Source organism: Dromiciops gliroides, chromosome 5, assembly GCF_019393635.1.
Source record: "Dromiciops gliroides isolate mDroGli1 chromosome 5, mDroGli1.pri, whole genome shotgun sequence".
NCBI lineage: Eukaryota > Metazoa > Chordata > Mammalia > Microbiotheria > Microbiotheriidae > Dromiciops > Dromiciops gliroides.
In genome coordinates, this window is record NC_057865.1 from 302,779,386 (window position 1) to 302,797,122 (window position 17,737).

The 17,737-nt window shown below is 45.2% G+C and overlaps 1 protein-coding gene and 1 long non-coding RNA gene across 2 annotated transcripts; one reads left to right on the plus strand and one right to left on the minus strand.

The window, feature by feature from the left end:
- The first annotated feature begins 102 nt into the window (after positions 1–102).
- LOC122729357 lies at positions 103–12,795 on the plus strand. Its single transcript, XR_006353322.1, has 3 exons — positions 103–287; positions 11,646–11,779; positions 12,081–12,795. It is a non-coding gene; the product is annotated as an uncharacterized LOC122729357 (long non-coding RNA).
- On the minus strand, positions 9,023–17,242 carry LOC122729356 (zinc finger protein 569-like). Its single transcript, XM_043968202.1, has 6 exons — positions 17,111–17,242; positions 16,290–16,399; positions 16,100–16,182; positions 15,182–15,308; positions 14,691–14,786; positions 9,023–11,696 (listed from the first exon to the last, which is right to left on the minus strand). The coding sequence occupies exons 2-6, from the start codon at positions 16,312–16,314 to the stop codon at positions 9,436–9,438; spliced, it is 2,592 nt and encodes an 863-aa protein (XP_043824137.1). The 5' UTR covers positions 16,315–16,399; positions 17,111–17,242; the 3' UTR covers positions 9,023–9,435.
- Between the last annotated feature and the right edge of the window lie 495 nt (positions 17,243–17,737).

Sequence of the window (17,737 nt, forward strand, 5' to 3'; positions counted from 1 at the left end):
CAATGACCACTCCCACAATGCTGCGGGCCCTAAGCAACCTGACCCGGCACGGCTTTCTGGGAAATGGAGTCCGGATAGGGGGAAGTTGAGCGCGTGCGCAGTGCTTCTCTCCTCCAGGCTGTGGGAGCCCACTTGACTGTACTGAGGGAAAAGAGGCCGGGCCTGAAAGAGAGCGGAGGAGGAGGAGATGGTCCAGGGCAGGGCCTCCTAGGAGACGAGGGCCGAGCAGCCCAGCGAGGGGACGGGACTCTCAAAGGAGGGAGCAGGGTTTCCAGAGGTTGCCAAAGGTGAGGGCCCTCTCTGATGTGCAGATCGCAGTCCATCACCCCGTGGGCCCTTCCTCCCCCTCTCAGAGACCAGACCCTGTGCTCGCTGCTCAGACAGGAAGACCCCCTGCCCCTCTTTCGTATGCCCTGAATTCTTTGTATTCGTTATTTCTGACAGACCAACATAAGGACAGACTGACGGAATAGGCAGGGTAGAGAGAGGCTGATAGATAGATGATAGATAGATACATGGATAGATGGATGGATGGATGGATGGATGGGTGGATGGGTGGGTGGAAGGAAGGAAGGGTGGATGGATGAGTGGATGGATGGGTGGATGGATGGGTGGATGGAAGGAAGGAAGGGTGGATGGATGATGGCTGGATGGGTGGATGGATGGGTGGGTGGATATAGATAGATGATGGATGGATGAATGAATGGAAGGATGATAGATAATATAGATGGATGGATGGCTATCACTAGATGATGGATAAGATAGATAGATAGATAGATGGATGGATGGATGGATGGATGGATAGGTGATAGATGGGTAGATGGATGATACATAATAGATGATAGGTGATGGATCGATAATGGGTGATAGAAATAGATATAGATGATGAATGGATGGATAGGTGATTGATGAATAGCTAGATGGATAATTAGCTATAGAGAGATGATTGGTAGATAGATGATAATGGATAGGTAGAGAGATATAAATTGATGATTGAGAGATGTATAAATAGATGGATGGATGGTTGGATGGATGGATGAATAGATAGGTAGATTTTTTCAGCCCATCTCTGGGTAGATGTTTATCTTTCCAAGGCCAAATACATCTGAGAAAGGTAGAGGTATGCTTCAGTGAAAAAAGTACATGCCTTAGCATCCAAAGACCTGAATTGGAGTTGCAGCTCTACCACTACCTAGCAGTGTTATCTTGGACAAGTCACTTTATCATCTCTCAGACAGTCTCCTCTCCATCCAGTGGGGCCAAAGATGCTTGCACTAACTACTTCACAGGATCACCAAATTACCTTCAGCAGACCTTAAATACTCCTATGTTTGGGCACTTTGCCCTGAATCATTTGAATCAAATAAGAGACTGTAACCCTCAAAGCTCCACAAATAAAAGTTTTATTAGGCTCATGGAAGGGCTTCCCAGCTTTGGAAATGCTACTATTTCGGTGTGTTTATAAGGCTCATCCAAGAACGTTGCCTCATTCTAAGTGGCTACTTCCCCTCTGTGGTGTTTAAAATGTAGTTCCTGACTGGAAATTAACTGTGCTACTGGGTCATTAAGTAGTTCATAGTCCTTTCTGAAGCACCTGTTGTCGCATGTTAGACGCTGTGTTAGGTGCTGATGACTCAAAGACACGGATGAAACAGTCTGTGCCCACTAGGGGCTTACCTGTGAATGCCCAAGTTTGTATTAAGTGGATACACAATGACTCCAGGGTGATTTTGGATAACCCGTCACTCCTCTCCTTCCTGTCAAGCCTTCTGAACCTCTTCCTCCTTTGACAGTGTCAAGGAGGAGAAAACAACACACACAACAAACACAGCAGCCTTTTTGTTGGGTTTATGCTACCTACTTGCCAGAGTCTTATCAAAGCTGTGCGTATGTAGCTAAAACTAGAGGCCCCTGTGGGAATCAGACCTGCCTTGGAATCTCTTGTGCAGTGGGGTAGAAGGAGGAGTTCAGGAAGGACTAGCACCTCTGGTGGGAGGGCTGACAAGCCCTTTTCTTTTTCTTTTTTTTTCTTTTCTTTTTTTTTTTTTGGTGAGGCAATTAGGGTTAAGCGACTTGCCCAGGGTCACACACCTAGTGTTAAGTGTCTGAGGCTGGATCTGAACTCAGGTCCTCCTGAATCCAGGGCCGGTGCTCTATCCACTGTGCCACCTAGCTGCCCCTGACAAGCCCTTTTCAAGGCTGCTCATGCACCTTTGGTCCATCCATCTATTCATCACCCAACTCTCACATGGGGCTCCAAAAAGCTGGAGCATACACAATGAGCACACCCTGGTAAAACTGTCTCTATAATCCAGCTAAACCAGGCTGAGGGTAACTGACGGTTCTCCAACCAGTTGGTGAACTGGAAGGAAAGTGTCCACTCTTCCCCAGCAGAATGGGCAGATAAGAACAAGTTGTTCCAGTGACCATGAAGCAGGTGCTGGGGAGCACTTAAAGCTTGCTCAGTCACAGAAGATGCCAAGGGCATCCTCTGCATCTCCAGTTGTCCTGACTTTTTTGTCTTGCCACTGAACTTCGAATACTCAGGAAGAGAGAGTGAGGACGATGTCTTTGTGCAACTTTGACTCACTTAAATCCAATTCACATTTGAGTCAAGACCACCCTGTGATGTCATTGGTCTTCTTCAAAAATGAAGGGCAGGGGGAAGCTAGGTGGTGCAGTGGATAGAGCACCAACCCTGGATTCAGGAGGACCTGAGTTCAAATCCAGCCTCAGACACCTGACACTTACTAGCTGTGTGACCCTGGGCAAGTCACTTAACCCTCATTGCCCCACACAAAAAAAGGGCAAACAATAACAGATCAGAATTCTTTAGTGTTTCCTATTTAATCATTTTTACAATGTTGATGTTATAAATTATTCTCCTATTTCTGCCTACTTCCCTCTTCATCATTTCATAGAAGTAAGTCTTCCAAGGTCTCTTTGAAACCATCTTTTCATTTTTTATAACACAATAATATTCCATTAAATTAATATACCTTAATTTGTTCAGAAATAATGGGCACTCCATTAGTTTCCAATACTCTGCCACTACAAAAAGCACTGATGTAAATAATTTTGTATATGTAGGTTCTTTTCCTCTTTCTTTGATCTTCTTGGAGTATGATAGTGATATCACTAGATCAAAGGGTATGTCTATGTTAGTAACTTTTAGGTCATAATTCCAAATTATTTTTAAAATTCCTGGACAAATTAATTCATCGCTATACCAACAATGGATCAATATGCCTATTTTCTGTCAGCAATTCCAGCATTTGTTATTTCCTTTTGTTATTGATTTAGCCATTTTGATAGGTATGAGGTAGAATCTCAGAGTTGCTTTTATAATGTATAATAAAATGCACATTTATAATTTGAATTTATCTCATTATTTGTAAGTTAGAGCATTTTTTTCATGTGGTTACTGATAACTTGGATTTCTTTCTTTGAAAACTTCCTGTTTATATCCTTTACTATCTATCTATTGGGAGAATGATTATTAATCTTATAAGTTTGAATCAGTTCCTTATACATTTTGGTCATAAGGCCTTTATCAGAAAAATGTCGCAAAGATTTTTCTCACTTATGTATTTCCTTGCTAATTTTAACTGTATTAGATTTGTTTGTGAAAAAAAAAAACTTTTAAGCTTTATATAATCAAAAGTCTTCTATGATACTCTGGATTGCTTATTTAGTCATGAGTCCATTCCCTATCCATAGATCTGAGAAGCAATTTCTTCCTTGCTCTCTAATTCACTTCAGATGTAACCTTTTTTTTGTCCATCATGTGTCTGTTTGGAGTTTATTGTGGCATATGATGGGAGATGTTAAATTGGATAACTAATTTCTGCCAAACTATTTCCCAGTTTTCCAAGCTTACCCTAGTTTAGGGACTTGTTGAACATTAAGCTGCTATGATTTGTTTGCCTCTCTATGTTGTATACCTAATATGCTGCACTGGCTGATGTCCCTATTTGTTAACCAAAGCCTTTGGATGACTTCTTTAGTAGAGTTTCTACATAACACTGGTCTTGACAAGTTCAGATCCAGAACTGACAGGACAGTCATCATTTCACCTTTGACTAAGCTGGGTGTGGGTGGCAGAGAGAGCTAAAGGGACTCCGTTTTGTCTGCAGTTCCTCTCTCTTGCCCTGACCCTGTTTGTTTGCAGCCCCTCCCTTGTCTGCAACCTTCCCTGTTGTGGAAACAGCCAAAATAGGCCTGTCTCTTAGGGTGGGGTTATAGGAGAGACAGTCTTTCCTGTCTCTTACTACCTCCTAGCAACAGCCTTAGACAATCCTCAAGTATTCAGCCATTCTCAGTTCACCTCCTACCTGAAACCTGCATAACCTCTGTCCTTTTGTTCCTTCTAAGGGTCTATGCCGGGGCAGCTAGGTGGCACAGTGGATAGAGCAATGGCCCCGGAGTCAGGAGGACCTGAGTTCAAATCCGACCTCAGACACTTAACACTTACTAGCTGTGTGACCTTGGGCAAGTCACTTAATTCCAATTGCCTCACAAAAGAAAAAAAAAAAGGTCTATGCCCCAGTGAGTGGGACTCCCTCATTGGTGAATGCAATAAACCCTCACTGGTTCCTAAATGTCTGGCATTGAGTTTGGGAGTTTTGGTTCCAGTTCTGGTTTGTTCTTGCACTGATGATTTTAACCACATAAATCCTGAAGTTCATTCCTGAAAGTCCCTCTTTGCTCCTCAAGGCATTGATGCTCAGCTGCCTGAAGACCCAGACTTTGGACCTTTGGGAGATTGATCTTGTTTGAAAGCTTGTAAGGTCCCAGGCTCCCATTCCTTCCCCTTGAAGGACTGAGGCCTGGCTTCAGCATTGTCTTCTCACTGGACACTGATTCAGAAGTCAAACCAAGAAACCACAGCTCAGGAGAATGGTTGAGTCTCTAGTGCCTTTGGAAGTCATCCCCAGCCAATCAAAAAGGATATTCCTAACCATGCTGCTACTAGGCTGGAACCCATTACAGAATGTCTGCTAATGCTCATCCATCTATCAAAGTCACTTCTATTTGTCAGACAGCTAGGTGGTACAGTGGATAGAGCACTGGCCCTGAAGTTGGGAGGATCTGAGTTCAAATCTCACCTCAGATATTTACTAGTTGTGTGATCCTGGGCAAGTCACTTAACCCCAACTGCCTTAAAACATCTGGGGCCATCTCCAGTGGCCCAGATGTATATCTTGCCACTGGACCTAGATGGCTCTGTAGGAGAGAGTGAGGTTGGTGGCCTTGCACAGCCCTCTCTCACTTAAATCCAATTCAGTGCAAGTCATGACATCGGGGTGATGTCATGGTCCTCTTCAGAATGAAGGACAAACAACAACATTTCTTGTCATCACAATGTTTCAGAAGCAAGCTACCTAGGCTCTTCCGTGTAATCCCATTACAATAATAAATTAAACTAATCTACCTCTAACACTGATTGCATCTAGTCACTAACATGCTCAAAATATTTCAATTTTTGACTATTGCGCTTTGCTTAGAGGATTGTTCTAAATCCTCAGGTTGACATTTGAAATCTCCCTTTCCCCCATTTTGACCCTAGCCTATACAGCAGTCTTTAATCTCAAAACTCCCCCAAAGCATTCTTTGTTCCAGGCAGGTCACTCTTTTCACTGTGTCCTCAATGTCCCACTATTTACTCAATTGCACATCTTATGTGTCTTGTGTAATTTCACGTTTCATCCCTTCCTCAAACCTTACTCAGATTTCCCTGCAGTCCTAAGATCATTAGTCAGAGGGTTAGATCTGGGAGGGATATAAAACATTACCTACTCCACTTTTCTCATTAGATTATTACTTGTACCATGCATTTGGGCTCTGTAATTCTACTCCATTTATTCCTATGCTGTCTAGTGTTTTTTAATAGGAATCGGTGCTCTATTTTGTCAAAAGCTTTCTCTGCATCTATTGAGATAATCGTGTGATTTTGGTTAATTTTGTTATTGATGTGGTTGATTATGTTGATAGTTTTCCTAATATTGAACCAGCCCTGCATTCCTGGTTATATTTATTATTTCTTATAACACAGTAATATTGTACAACTCTCAACATTTGTAAAAACTTTAATGGACTTCTGATAGCTTTTGCACCAAGTCATATTTCTGATAAGATTCTTTGTTCATTCATTCTAATTGCTTTTGTTATTTCAAGATAGTAGTTTCTGTGTCCTTTCTTCTTGGTTTTGCTTTATTCCCACTTTGTATTATGAAATAAAAGTCGATCCAGATTTCTTCACATTCCTCGTATTTCTCTAAAATTACATTAAAAATAAATCCCTAGGGGCAGCTAGCTGGTGCAGCGGATAAAGCACCAGCCCTGGATTCAGGAGGACCTGAGTTCAAATCCGGCCTCAGACACTTGACACTTACTAGCTGTGTGACCCTGGGCAAATCACTTAACCCTCACTGCCCCCCCCAAAAGATCCCTAAAGTGCAGATTCAACCACATTACCCCCAACCCTCCTCACTCAAGAAACTCCAGTGGCTCCCTATTACTTCCAAGAGCAAATATAGAATGCTCTATTTGCCATTCTAAGTCTTTTATAACCCAGCCCCCTCCCAGGCTTCTTAAACCTAGTCCCTACTACCTATTCTCCTCTCCAATGATCCTTGACTGTTACCACAAACAAGACCCTCCCCACCTCCCAGCTCTGGGCATTCTCTCTGGCTGTCCCCCATGTCTGGAATTCTGTCCCTCCTCATCTCTGCCCTCAGGCTCCCCTGGCTTTAAATCTCAACTAAAATCCTATCTTCTACAAAAAGCTTTTCCTAACCCATCTAAATTCCAGGACCTTACCTCTGGTGGTTAGTTCTTATCCCATCTAGAGTTTGTTGGTACATATTTATTTGTTGTCTCCCCAACTAGATTGTAGCTCCTTGAAGGCAGGGAGTGTCTTTTGCCTCTTTTTGAATCCCCAGTGTACTTAGTATAGTGTCTGGCACATAGTAGGTGGTTAATAAATGTATATAGATTGATTTTATCAAGTTATGGCAGTCCATTCAATGAATGTCTTATATACTACTTAGCCTCGATAATATTGATACACATTTAGCTTGTTCCAATTTTGTTTTTTAAAATTGCAAACTTCATAAACATCAACAAATATGAACATTTAAGTATCTGATAAATAGGATTATAAATTAAATTGTAGATTTGTTACTGATACATTTCTTTTCAGCTTTGTCTAGCTTATTGGGGGGGGGGCTGGTAATTGCAGTTTTATATGATCATCCCTATGCTGCCCTGCTCTACTTGTCTTCCCTTCAGAATTTTCTTCAGCTTTTTCCCCTCCTTGGGCTTCTCTTCCCAACTAATATTTGTTATTGTGTCTGCTGCCTTTTGCTCACTCATATTTTCAACTTCAGTTCTTGTTTTGGTATGTTAGGTACTGGCCAGTCCAGTTCTTACTGGAAGTCTTGAATGGGTTGGGTAAGTCTAGTTTGTCCTCTACTGTCTGCTCTGGGATCTGAATCTCACTGTTGCTGCCAATTTTGATGGAGTACCTGGTATTAGGTTGTACCCACTGCTTCAGTCCCTGGTTTCTTTCTCAGTTTGCTGGTTGTATACCATGGATTCTGGCCTCTGTTAGTCTTCTTTGCACAATAACCAATCAGGAATTGGTTCTATCCCCCTATTGGGGGTAGCTAGGTTGCTCAGTGGATAGAGCACTGGACCTGAAGTCAAGAGGATCTAAGTTCAAATCTCACTTCAGACACTTACTGTGTGATCCTGGGAAGGTCATTTAACCCAGTTGCCTCAAACATCTAGGGCAATCTCCAGTTGTCCTGATCTGTATCTTGCCACTGGACCCAGATGGCTCTGGAGGAGAGAGTGAGGTTGGTGACCTTGCACAGCCCTCCCTCACTTAAATCCAGTACAGTGCAAGTCATGACATCTCCCAAATATCATGGTCCTCTTCAAGAATGAAGGACAGGGGCAGATAAGTGGCACAGTGGATAGAGCACCAGCCCTGGATTCAGGAGTACCTGAATTCAAATCTGGTCTCAGACACTTGACACTAGCTATGTGACTCTGGGCAAGTCACCTAACCCTCATTGCCCCCCCCCCCCAAAAAAAGAATAAAGGACAAACAACAAGAAGTTCTTTTGTTTTGTAAGGCAGTTAGGGTTAAGTGACTTGCCCAGGGTCACACAGCTAATAAGTGTCAAGTGTCTGAGACTGGATTTGAACTCAGGTCCTCCTGACTCCAGGGCCGGTGCTTTATCCACTGTTCCACCTTGCTGTTCCTCCCCCCCCACCCATGTATTCTTTTAATTTCTATTTTACTTTCTGGTTCTAGACTATCAGGGTGATTTTCCCTGACAATTTCTTGGAAGATAATCAGATCTTTATTTGATCATGCTTTTCAGGTAGTTCAACAATTTTCAAGTTATCTCTCCTGGATCTATTTTCCAAGTCAGTTGTTTTTCCAATGAGATATTTCACATTTCCTTCTATTTTTAAATTATTTTGGTTTTCTTTATTGTTTTTTGATTTCTCATAGTCATTAGCTTCCATTTGCTCAATCCTAATTTTTAAAGAGTTTTTTCTTTTTTATCATAAAAGTATTTTATTATTTTCCAATTACATGTAAAGATAGTTTTTAACATTTGTTTTCATAAGATTTTTAGTTCCAAATTTTTTTCTCCCTCACCCCTTTCCCTCCCCCCCTCCAAGACAGAAAGCAATCTGATACAGGTTATATATGTACAATGACATTAAGCATATTTCTGCAGTAGTCATATTGTGAAAGAAGAATCAGAACACAAGGGAAAAACCTCAAAAAAGAAAAAAAAGCCAAAAAGTCGCAACAGTATGGTTTGATCTACATTCAGAATCCACAGTTCTTTTTTCTGAATGTGGAGATTTTCTATCATGAGTTCTTTGGAATTGTTTTAGATCATTGCACTGCTGAGAAGAGGCAAGTCTATCACAGTTGATCATCACAAAATGTTGCTGTTACTGTGTACAATGTTCTAAGGAGTTATTTTCTTCAGAGAGCTTTTGTACCACCTTTTCCATTTGGTCAATTTAGTTTTTCAAAACATTCTTTTCCTCATTGGCTTTTCATACCTCTTTTACCATTTATATTTTTTTGAGTGACTGATAACTATTTTGTTCCTTCTCTCTATTCTCTCTCCTCTCTCTTCCCCAAGCCCTTCCAACACATCCACTACTAGAGTGTTTTAATGGGAAAAAAAGGCAACGTGTTTTAATGTACAGGGATGGATGTCTACCTTAAATTTTTAGGATTTCTTTTTGGTATTAGTTTCCTGATGGTGAATAAGAATTGTACATAGGATATACACTGGGTAAAGGGTTAACCTTATAACACGTAGTACCTTCATAAGGATCAAATGAGATAATTTATATAAAGCACAGTACAAAACTTAAGGCACTATAAAAATATTAGATACTACAGGCATTATTACAAGATTTCTCCCTACCATGAATGATTCGATGCTGAGTAAGATACAATCTCCGGCTAAAAGCTTTTCCACATTCACACTTGTAGGGTTTCTCTCCAGTATGAATTTTCTGATGCCGAAAAAGGTCTCCCCTCTGGCTAAAGGCCTTTTCACATATATTACATTTATAGGGTCTTTCTCCAGTATGAATTTTCTGATGTTCAGTAAGATTTCCCCTCTGGGTGAAAGCTCTCCCACATTCCCTACATTTATATGGTTTCTCTCCAGAGTGAATTCTTTGATGTTCAGTAAGGCAATGTCTCTGGATAAAGGCTTTTTCACATATACTACATTTGTGTGGTCTCTCCCCAGTATGAATTTTCTGATGTTCATTAAGTTTTCCCCTTCTGAGGAAAGCTTTTCCACATTCACTGCATTTATAGGGTTTTTCCCCAGAATGAATTTTCTGATGTTCAGTAAGGGATCCCCTCTGGGTGAAGGCTTTTCCACATTCATTGCATTTATAAGGTTTCTCTCCAGAATGAATTTTGAGGTGTTTAGTGAGGCTTCGTGGATGACTAAAGTCTTTGTCACATATATTGCATTTTGGCTTTTCTCCACTATGAATTCTTTGATGTACAGTAAGGCTTCCTCTTTGTGTGAAAGCTTTTCCACATTCACTACACTTGTGTGGTTTCTCTCCAGAATGAATTCTGTGATGATCAGTGAGAGTTCGTGGATGACTGAAGGCTTTTCCACAAATGTTACATTTGTAAGGTTTTTCTCCAGAATGAATCTTCTGATGTTCATTAAGGATTCCACTCTGGGTAAAAGTTTTTCCACACTCACTACATTTATATGGTCTTTCTCCAGAATGAATTTTCAGATGTTTAGTGAGGCCTTGCAGACGACTGAAGGCTTTCCCACATAATTTACATTTATATGGTTTTTCTCCAGTATGTATTCTCTGATGTTGTGTAAGGTTTCCCCTCTGGGAGAAATCTTTTCCGCAATCATTACATTTATAGGGTTTATCTCCATTATGAATTTTCTGATGTCGAGAAAGGCCTCCTCTCCGGCTAAATGATTTCTTACATATGTTACAATTATAAGGTTTTTCTCCAGTATGAATTATCTGATGTACAATAAGGCCTGAATTACTAGTGAAAAACTTCCCACATTCATAACATTGATAGGGTTTCTCTCCACTATGTACTCTGTGATGTTCAATTAGACATCGTCTCTGAATGAAGGATTTTCCACATTCACTACATTTATGGGGTTTGTCTCCATTATGAATTCGCTGATGTTCAGTAAGTTGTCCTTGTTGGCTGAAAGCTTTTTCACATACATTACATTTATATGGTTTCTCTCCAGTATGACTCTTCTGATGTTCAGCAAGGTTTCCCCTCTGTTTGAAAGCTTTTCCACATTTACTACATGCATAAGGTTTTTCTCCAGAGTGAATTTGCTGGTGTCCAAAAAGATTCGTGTGATTGTTGAAGAGCTTCCCACATTTGTGACATTCATAGAATTTCTGTCCACTATGAATTATGTGACACAGAATAAGAGATGAACTATTGCTTGAGGAATTCCCATAGTCACTACAATCGCAGGGTTTTTTACCATCATGAATTTCCTGATATGGAATATGGTGTGTCAGCTGCCTGGAGTTTCTTCCACAATCTCTACAGGTGTAAGGTTTCCCTGCAGGATGACTTCTGGGATGTTGAGTAAGGCACTGCCTCTGATGGGAAGCTCTGCCAAATCCAATACATATATAAGATTTTACTTTAGTAGTTATTTTGTGATCCTGGATAAGGTTTGTGCAGTCACTAAAGGCTTTATCACATTCATTGTCCTTGTGAAAGTTCTTTCCTGAGATTCCATTATGACTACTCAGGTCTACAGATGGCTTGATGTTATTTCCACATGTATCATGTGAAAGAGGCTTAGAGAGCCTCTTTTTGGAAAACACATTCCTGTGTAAACCAAAGGCTAAATGTGAACTGAAATTTTTCTGAAATTTGTTACATTCATGTTTTCTTGCCTCATTAGGAATTTTTTCCTGAGTAACACTTCCTGGATTCAAATCTCTCTCCTTGTTGTTCTGATGTCTATCAAACTTGATACCACAACTGCAAGTTTCTCCAGGCTTAGAGTCCCAAGGACCAACCTTTTTAAGTCCTTCCTTGTATGATTCTTCCACAGAAATGCCTTTCTTTTGAAATGTCTTCTGGGTCTCCAGCCTAGTTTCAAATTCTGAATAGAGAAGAAAGAAGAAAAAAAGGGAAGAAAGTGAATGCCTTCTATGTCCTAAGTGGGAAGAAAAGAAACTGACTGTAGTAAGTCCTCATTCTTTTTCAAGAGTATGTTTCCACATGTGTAAAATTGCTGAAAAATATGAAACACCAGCTCCTTGTATTTTTTCAACTAGATTTGGAAGTTTCTAATATACCATCTCTCTCTTTTTTTATTTTTATTTTATTTATTGTTTTATACTATCTCTCTTCTGAGGGGTCAGGGAGAGCAAATGAGGTTGGGGGTTGGATGGGTCACATAGGATTAACAAACTCTGTGAGGGAGCTCATTAGAGATGGAATGGTAGTTGGAATAATGTACTCTTCTGTCCCTTCTTCTGTCTAGACTCCTGCCCTGTGTATCTACTCTCTCTAAGTGCTTAGTCAACTCTCCACCTGTGGAACCAACCATTTTTATCCTCCTGACTTCTGGAGAGTGGCAAGGTTGTCTGTCTGTCTTGGCTTCCAATGTTCAGAACATAAAGGCACAATGAAAACAAGTTCATTCAAATGGCTGTAAGGTTAAAAACTAATTTCTTTCTTCACAAGTGATGAAATAATAAAAGGACTTAGAAGAGCTGAATGACTGAAAAAGGGTCATATAAGTAATAAAAGAAGTGGAGGAGCTTGCACAAGCAGAAATAGAAGATGAGAAGTAGGCATTTCTAGAGTTTGGGATCCGAAAATACCCTAATCAATGGACACCTGTACTATTACTCCTAATTAGTCTCCCAACCTACACCACAATTTGTTTCTTTCAAATCCAATGTGAAGACAATAACTTGATTAATCTAGCTCCAACACTGATTCATGTCACTAACATCTCAAAGTCCTCCAATTGTTTACTTCTCTTTAACTGATGGATTTTTCTAATTCTTCAGGACAGCAGGAGAGCTTCCATCACCACACCACCCTTCTCCTATCTAGACATTAGCCTGCATATCAGCCTGAATTTGCCTAAAGAGGCTTGCTCTAGACTAAGTTCACAGAATCACAGCCCTCTGAGTTGGAAAGAACATTGACCTAGTCAAACTCATTTCTGAGCAAGAAGAGCTTCTAGGATATCCCTGACCAGACTTCCAGGGACAGGTAACTCACTACCTAACCAAGCTGTAAATTCAACACTGAGGCAGCTCTAATCCACAGGAAGCTTTCCTATATGTCAAACTGTCTCTTACAGCCACAAGTAGTTCTTTCCTGTGTGGCCAGACAAGTTTACTCTTTTCATCCTGGTGATGCCCTTCAGAGACATGAACACAGACCTCAATGTTCTTTCCTCTAAATTAATCTTTCTATGCCCCAGTCACCGGCTCCTATGCCATCCTGGGTCCTCTCCTCTTGGGATATTCCACTTACTGGTGTCTTTTCCAAAATGGGCACATTCCTAAAAGGAGCAGTAATCAGGGTGGAGCAGGGCCAGCCCCCTCTTTATTCTGGAGCCCCACCCCCCCAGTCTGCTCGCCCTTCCCCCAGGGAATCAGAGGTTCCTTTCCAGCCTGGAGGCCCTTCTCAAAGCCCCCAATTGATGCTGTTCCCTCCCTCCCTTCAGAACTGCCTTGGATCTGTGTCCCTGAGGCATACACCAGCACCTGTTTCATTTTTGGTCGTTGTGATTCCACAGCCTAACACTGGGCTAGCTTAGAGAATAGACTAATTATGTTTGTTCACTGGCTCCTGTTGGGCTTCTCCTTGTGCAGACTGAGACCCTACTGGCTGCTCTGCCACACTGCCTGGAGTCCAGTCACACCCAGATCTGTTCTGTCCAGACCTTCTCCACCTGAGGTTGTTCCTTGAGTCCAAGCACAGGACTTAACACTGGCTTTGGACCCACCAACGTTAAGGTGGGAGACAGGCCACAGAGTGGAAGCAAGGGAGGACAAGCACTAGAGAGGAAACTGGGGATACAGAGTTTGCAAAGGAAGACAGTCAAACTATCAACAAAGACATAAAAAAATGTTCTAAATCACTAATTGCAAATTAGAGTCAGAACAAGAAGAGCTGGAGAAGCCATGAGTTGGGCCCAACACCTCCTCTACAACTGCCACATGGAAGGCCCTAGGACAGGAGCTGGAGTCTGGAAACCAAAGGAAAGCCCGCCCCCCAGGCATCTCACAGGGCTGTTGCCCATGCCCGGAAGGCTCTCTCCTGATCTCCCTGCCCAACTTCCCTGGCTTTCTCTAGGTCCTAGATAAAATTCTGCCTCCTACGGGAAGTCTGTCAAGACGCAGGGATTCTAGCGCCTTCTCTCTGTTGATTATTCCCAAACTATCCTGTAAAGAGACTGAGTGCACCGAACTGTGTGAGTGTCATCTCCTCACTAGACCAAAACCTCCAGTGGAGCATGGCTGTTGCCTTTGTCTCTTGAGTGCTCGGTGCCTAGCCCATAGGAGGTGCTTCATGAGTGTTTATTAACTGGCTTACTGAATCATGTCTCCCTGGGTAGGGAGAGATGAGGCCCAGCAGAGCAGAGAGTGATGAGGCCCAGACAGGGCCGAGGAAAAGCTGTAGAAGGAAGAGGATAGCAGCAGCTGGGGGGGGAGGGGGGCTTCCTTTCCAGGGCCCAGGGCGGTGCCTGGCACCCATCAGACACCTGTGGAAGGGAATTAGGCTAAAGGAAACCTGGGCTGGGACCTCAGGGAGGAGACAAGGGGAGTGGGAGGCAGGGCTGGCACTTTGTCCCTGGGGACTGGCCACCAGCAGGCCAGGGCCCGAGAGAGAGCACAGCCTTGGAGGCGGGAGGCTGCTGTGGGTGCCTGGCCAATGTCTCTCGACTCTTAGAGGGGCTTCCGTTTCTTCATCTCTAAGATGGGGACAAAAGCATCTGGGGGCCCAGAGTAGAGGTGATGACCCATAAGAGGAGGCAGGCAGAGATGCCTCACAGGCCACAGAGGGGGAGGCCCCTCAGTGCCGGCCTCGGAGAGGCCAGCACTGCCCCTTGCCTGGTGCCCCCTCTCACCTGTGCCAGGGCTTCTCGGCTCTTCCTCCAGCAGCACCCACGGGCCTTCCCCACACTCCAGCTGGGTGATCAGCTCTGGCTTGGCAACCGGCAGCCCTGCTCATGGGGAGAGAAGTGGGAGTGCCCTCCTGAGTCCATCCCTGCCCCCTCCTCTGCAGGGAGGGCTTGGCACTCTGGCCAGGCCCAGGGGCTGGGCTATGGAGAGGCCTCTGCTGGGCCCTCTGTGCTGGGAACCCAGGGAGCCAGTCTGGGCTGAACATGCCCTGTGGGCACTTAATAAATGCTGGTCATGGGCACCCTGGGGCAGAATGCTCTGCCCAAGGGACAGAATTTGGGCAGGGGCAGCCCAGCTCCAGCCAGCCCCAGGGGCTCACAGATGGCAAAGGTCAGGCCTGAGGCCAGGCCCAGACTCAGCTAAGCACATAGGTGGATGGGTCACAGCTGGTGGAGGGCAAGGCCAGGGTGATGTCAGCAGGGAGCAGGCTCCTTACCCAGGAAGAGTAGGTGCCCATAGTTCTCCAGCATCACCTCCCGGTACAGGCACTTCTGAGCTGGGCACAGGTGTCTCCACTCGTCCTGGCTGAAAGCCACAGCCACATCCTGGAAGGTCAGTGATGTCTGGAAGCCCAAACACAGCTGCTGAGCCACAGCCCAACCCCTGCCAGGCACCTGGGAGCTGAGGGGAAGCGGGTCTCGGTGCTCCAGAGGCCCCAAGTCTGGTGGAGGCTCCACATGGACCGCCAGCCATTCTTTTCATCGACCTCTGGAACCATGTGGGGAATCTGCAGATCCTCACAATCTTCCTTTGGTTGTTTTTTGTTTTGCTTTGTTTTTAAATAAAAGTGAAAGGAAACGCTACATTTTGGCTAGAGACCAGGGATTGGGTTTGCCTGACTCTCATTACTTGTTCAAAGGAGGGCTTCCATTTTGGGGGAAGGGGGGCGGGTTGTGGGTTGTCAGATGCCTAAGAGCATTAAAAATACATAGAAAAAGTCCAGGAGGGGGTTCCTGTGACTGCCCAGTTTAATAGAAGATACCCTGAAAACCAAGGTCACAGAAGTGCCAGGTCCACTTGTAACCATTTGGTTGTTCTCTGAATAGTGAAATGTCTGCTGAAGACTCTCAAACTCATCCTCCTCAGCAGCCCCTGGAAGGCATGGATGAAGCGCCTACTGGGTGTGCAGTACTGGGCCGGTCCCTACCTTCCTGGAGCTGCTGGGCCGGTAACAGATGCCCCCTGTCCAGCACCACTAGACAGTCCCAGTTGCCCTAGAATAATGGGTGACCACGTGCCCACTCTGGGCCTCGGTTTCCCCCTCGGCTGGCTGATCCCCATGCACCCTCCCAGCTGCAGGACTCTCAGGGGCAGGGGCTCTGGCACCCCAGAGAGAGACCCACCCTCCACTCACCAGGAAGCTGGGAGCCACTGGGAGGCCAGAGGTTGTGGGCTCCTCTGGCTGGTCTCCATTTGTTCCTCGGGGGAAGGCAGAGTCTGGGGGAGAAGAAGGGGGGTAAGGAGGGACATCCCACCCCACCCTTCCTGTCAAGCCCCCCCCCTCCCCAAGCCCCCCCCTCCCACCATCAGCCCCTCTCGCTCACCTCTGGCCTCTGCCCCTTTCTCCATGGTCACCTCTGACTAGACCCACCTCGGGCCCCCAGGCCCAAGGGTTCAGGCTCTGCTCCTTGTCCTCAGCCACTGTCCTGGAGCTCTGGGGGAAGGTGTCAGGTGGTCAGATCTGCCTCTCCCCCCCCCCCACCTCAGGCTCCCTAGCCCCCTGGGGGGGGCTTCAACAAGGTTGGCGGGCTGGGCCCTCCCCAAGGGCAGCCTGGCCCCCAGAGGGGTGGGAGAGACACAAAAGAGAGAGAGATACATGGAGACAGACAGAGATAGAGAGGCAGAGAGAGACACAGAGATATGGAGAGAGACAGAGATAGAGAGAGGCACAGAGACAGAAAGAGACAGAAAAACAAAGACAGGGACGGAGAGAGAAGAGAGAGGGAAATAGAGACAGAGATAGAGACACAGAGATTCACACAGAGGACAGAGAGACATATAGAGGAGACACAGGGACACACGGTGGGGGGAGGGGGGGTGGACAGAGCCCTCAAACGAAGCAGAGAGAGGCACCGAGACACAGAGCTCTGGGTCTAGGGACACGCGCAGGTTGTGTGACCCTGGGTAAGTCACTTCCCTTCTGCCCGCCTCAGTTTCCTCCTCTGCAAACTGGGGGTGACAGCCCCTCTCCGCCAGGCCCTCCGAGCACACAGTAGGCGCGCTGTTAGCCACGGCTGTTTAGAGACAGACCCAGAGACATCTCTCTCAAAGACACCCCCCTCCTCTCCCAGCCCCCAACCCACCACCACTACTTTGAGTTTGCTGCAGAGATAGATCGAGAGACCTGGGCGAAGTAGAAACAAACCTGCAGATAGAGACACACAAGCTTGTGAACACGGGGCGCGCGCATGCGTCTTCCTCCGGTCCTCGCTCGGCGCTCCAGCTGCCAAGAAACCTGCACCTGCGTGCTGAGAGCCCTCAATGACCAACTCCCACAATGCCGAGGGCTCTGCCCCACCTGATCCCGCTCGGCTTCCTGGGAAGTGGAGTCCGGATACTGCGGTTCATTCTGGGAAATGGAATTCGGCGACAGCTCGGGCCTTGTGTCGATCTGTTCCAGGCTGCGGGGCAGTCAGGCTCTTGGAGACCCTGACATCGGGTGACGTCACGACTCCCAGTGACCCGGATGGAGGGGAGGGGTCACCGGGCTCACTCCCCAAGCCATCTGGTCCCAGGACATCCATCAGCACGACTGGAGATGGCCTGGCATGGTTGAGGCAGACAGGGTTAGATGACTTGTCCAGGGTCACACGGGTCCTCCCCATTACGGGGCCAGTGCTCTGTCTGATGTGGAAAATCACAAGTAGGCTCTGACTTTGCCTTTCTCAGACAGGGGCCGGCCTTGCTGTGTTCCAGCTACAGCTACAGGCCTGTCTCTCCTTTGTAGTGTAATCACTGACCTCATCCTTGTTTCATACATCTGTATGTGTCT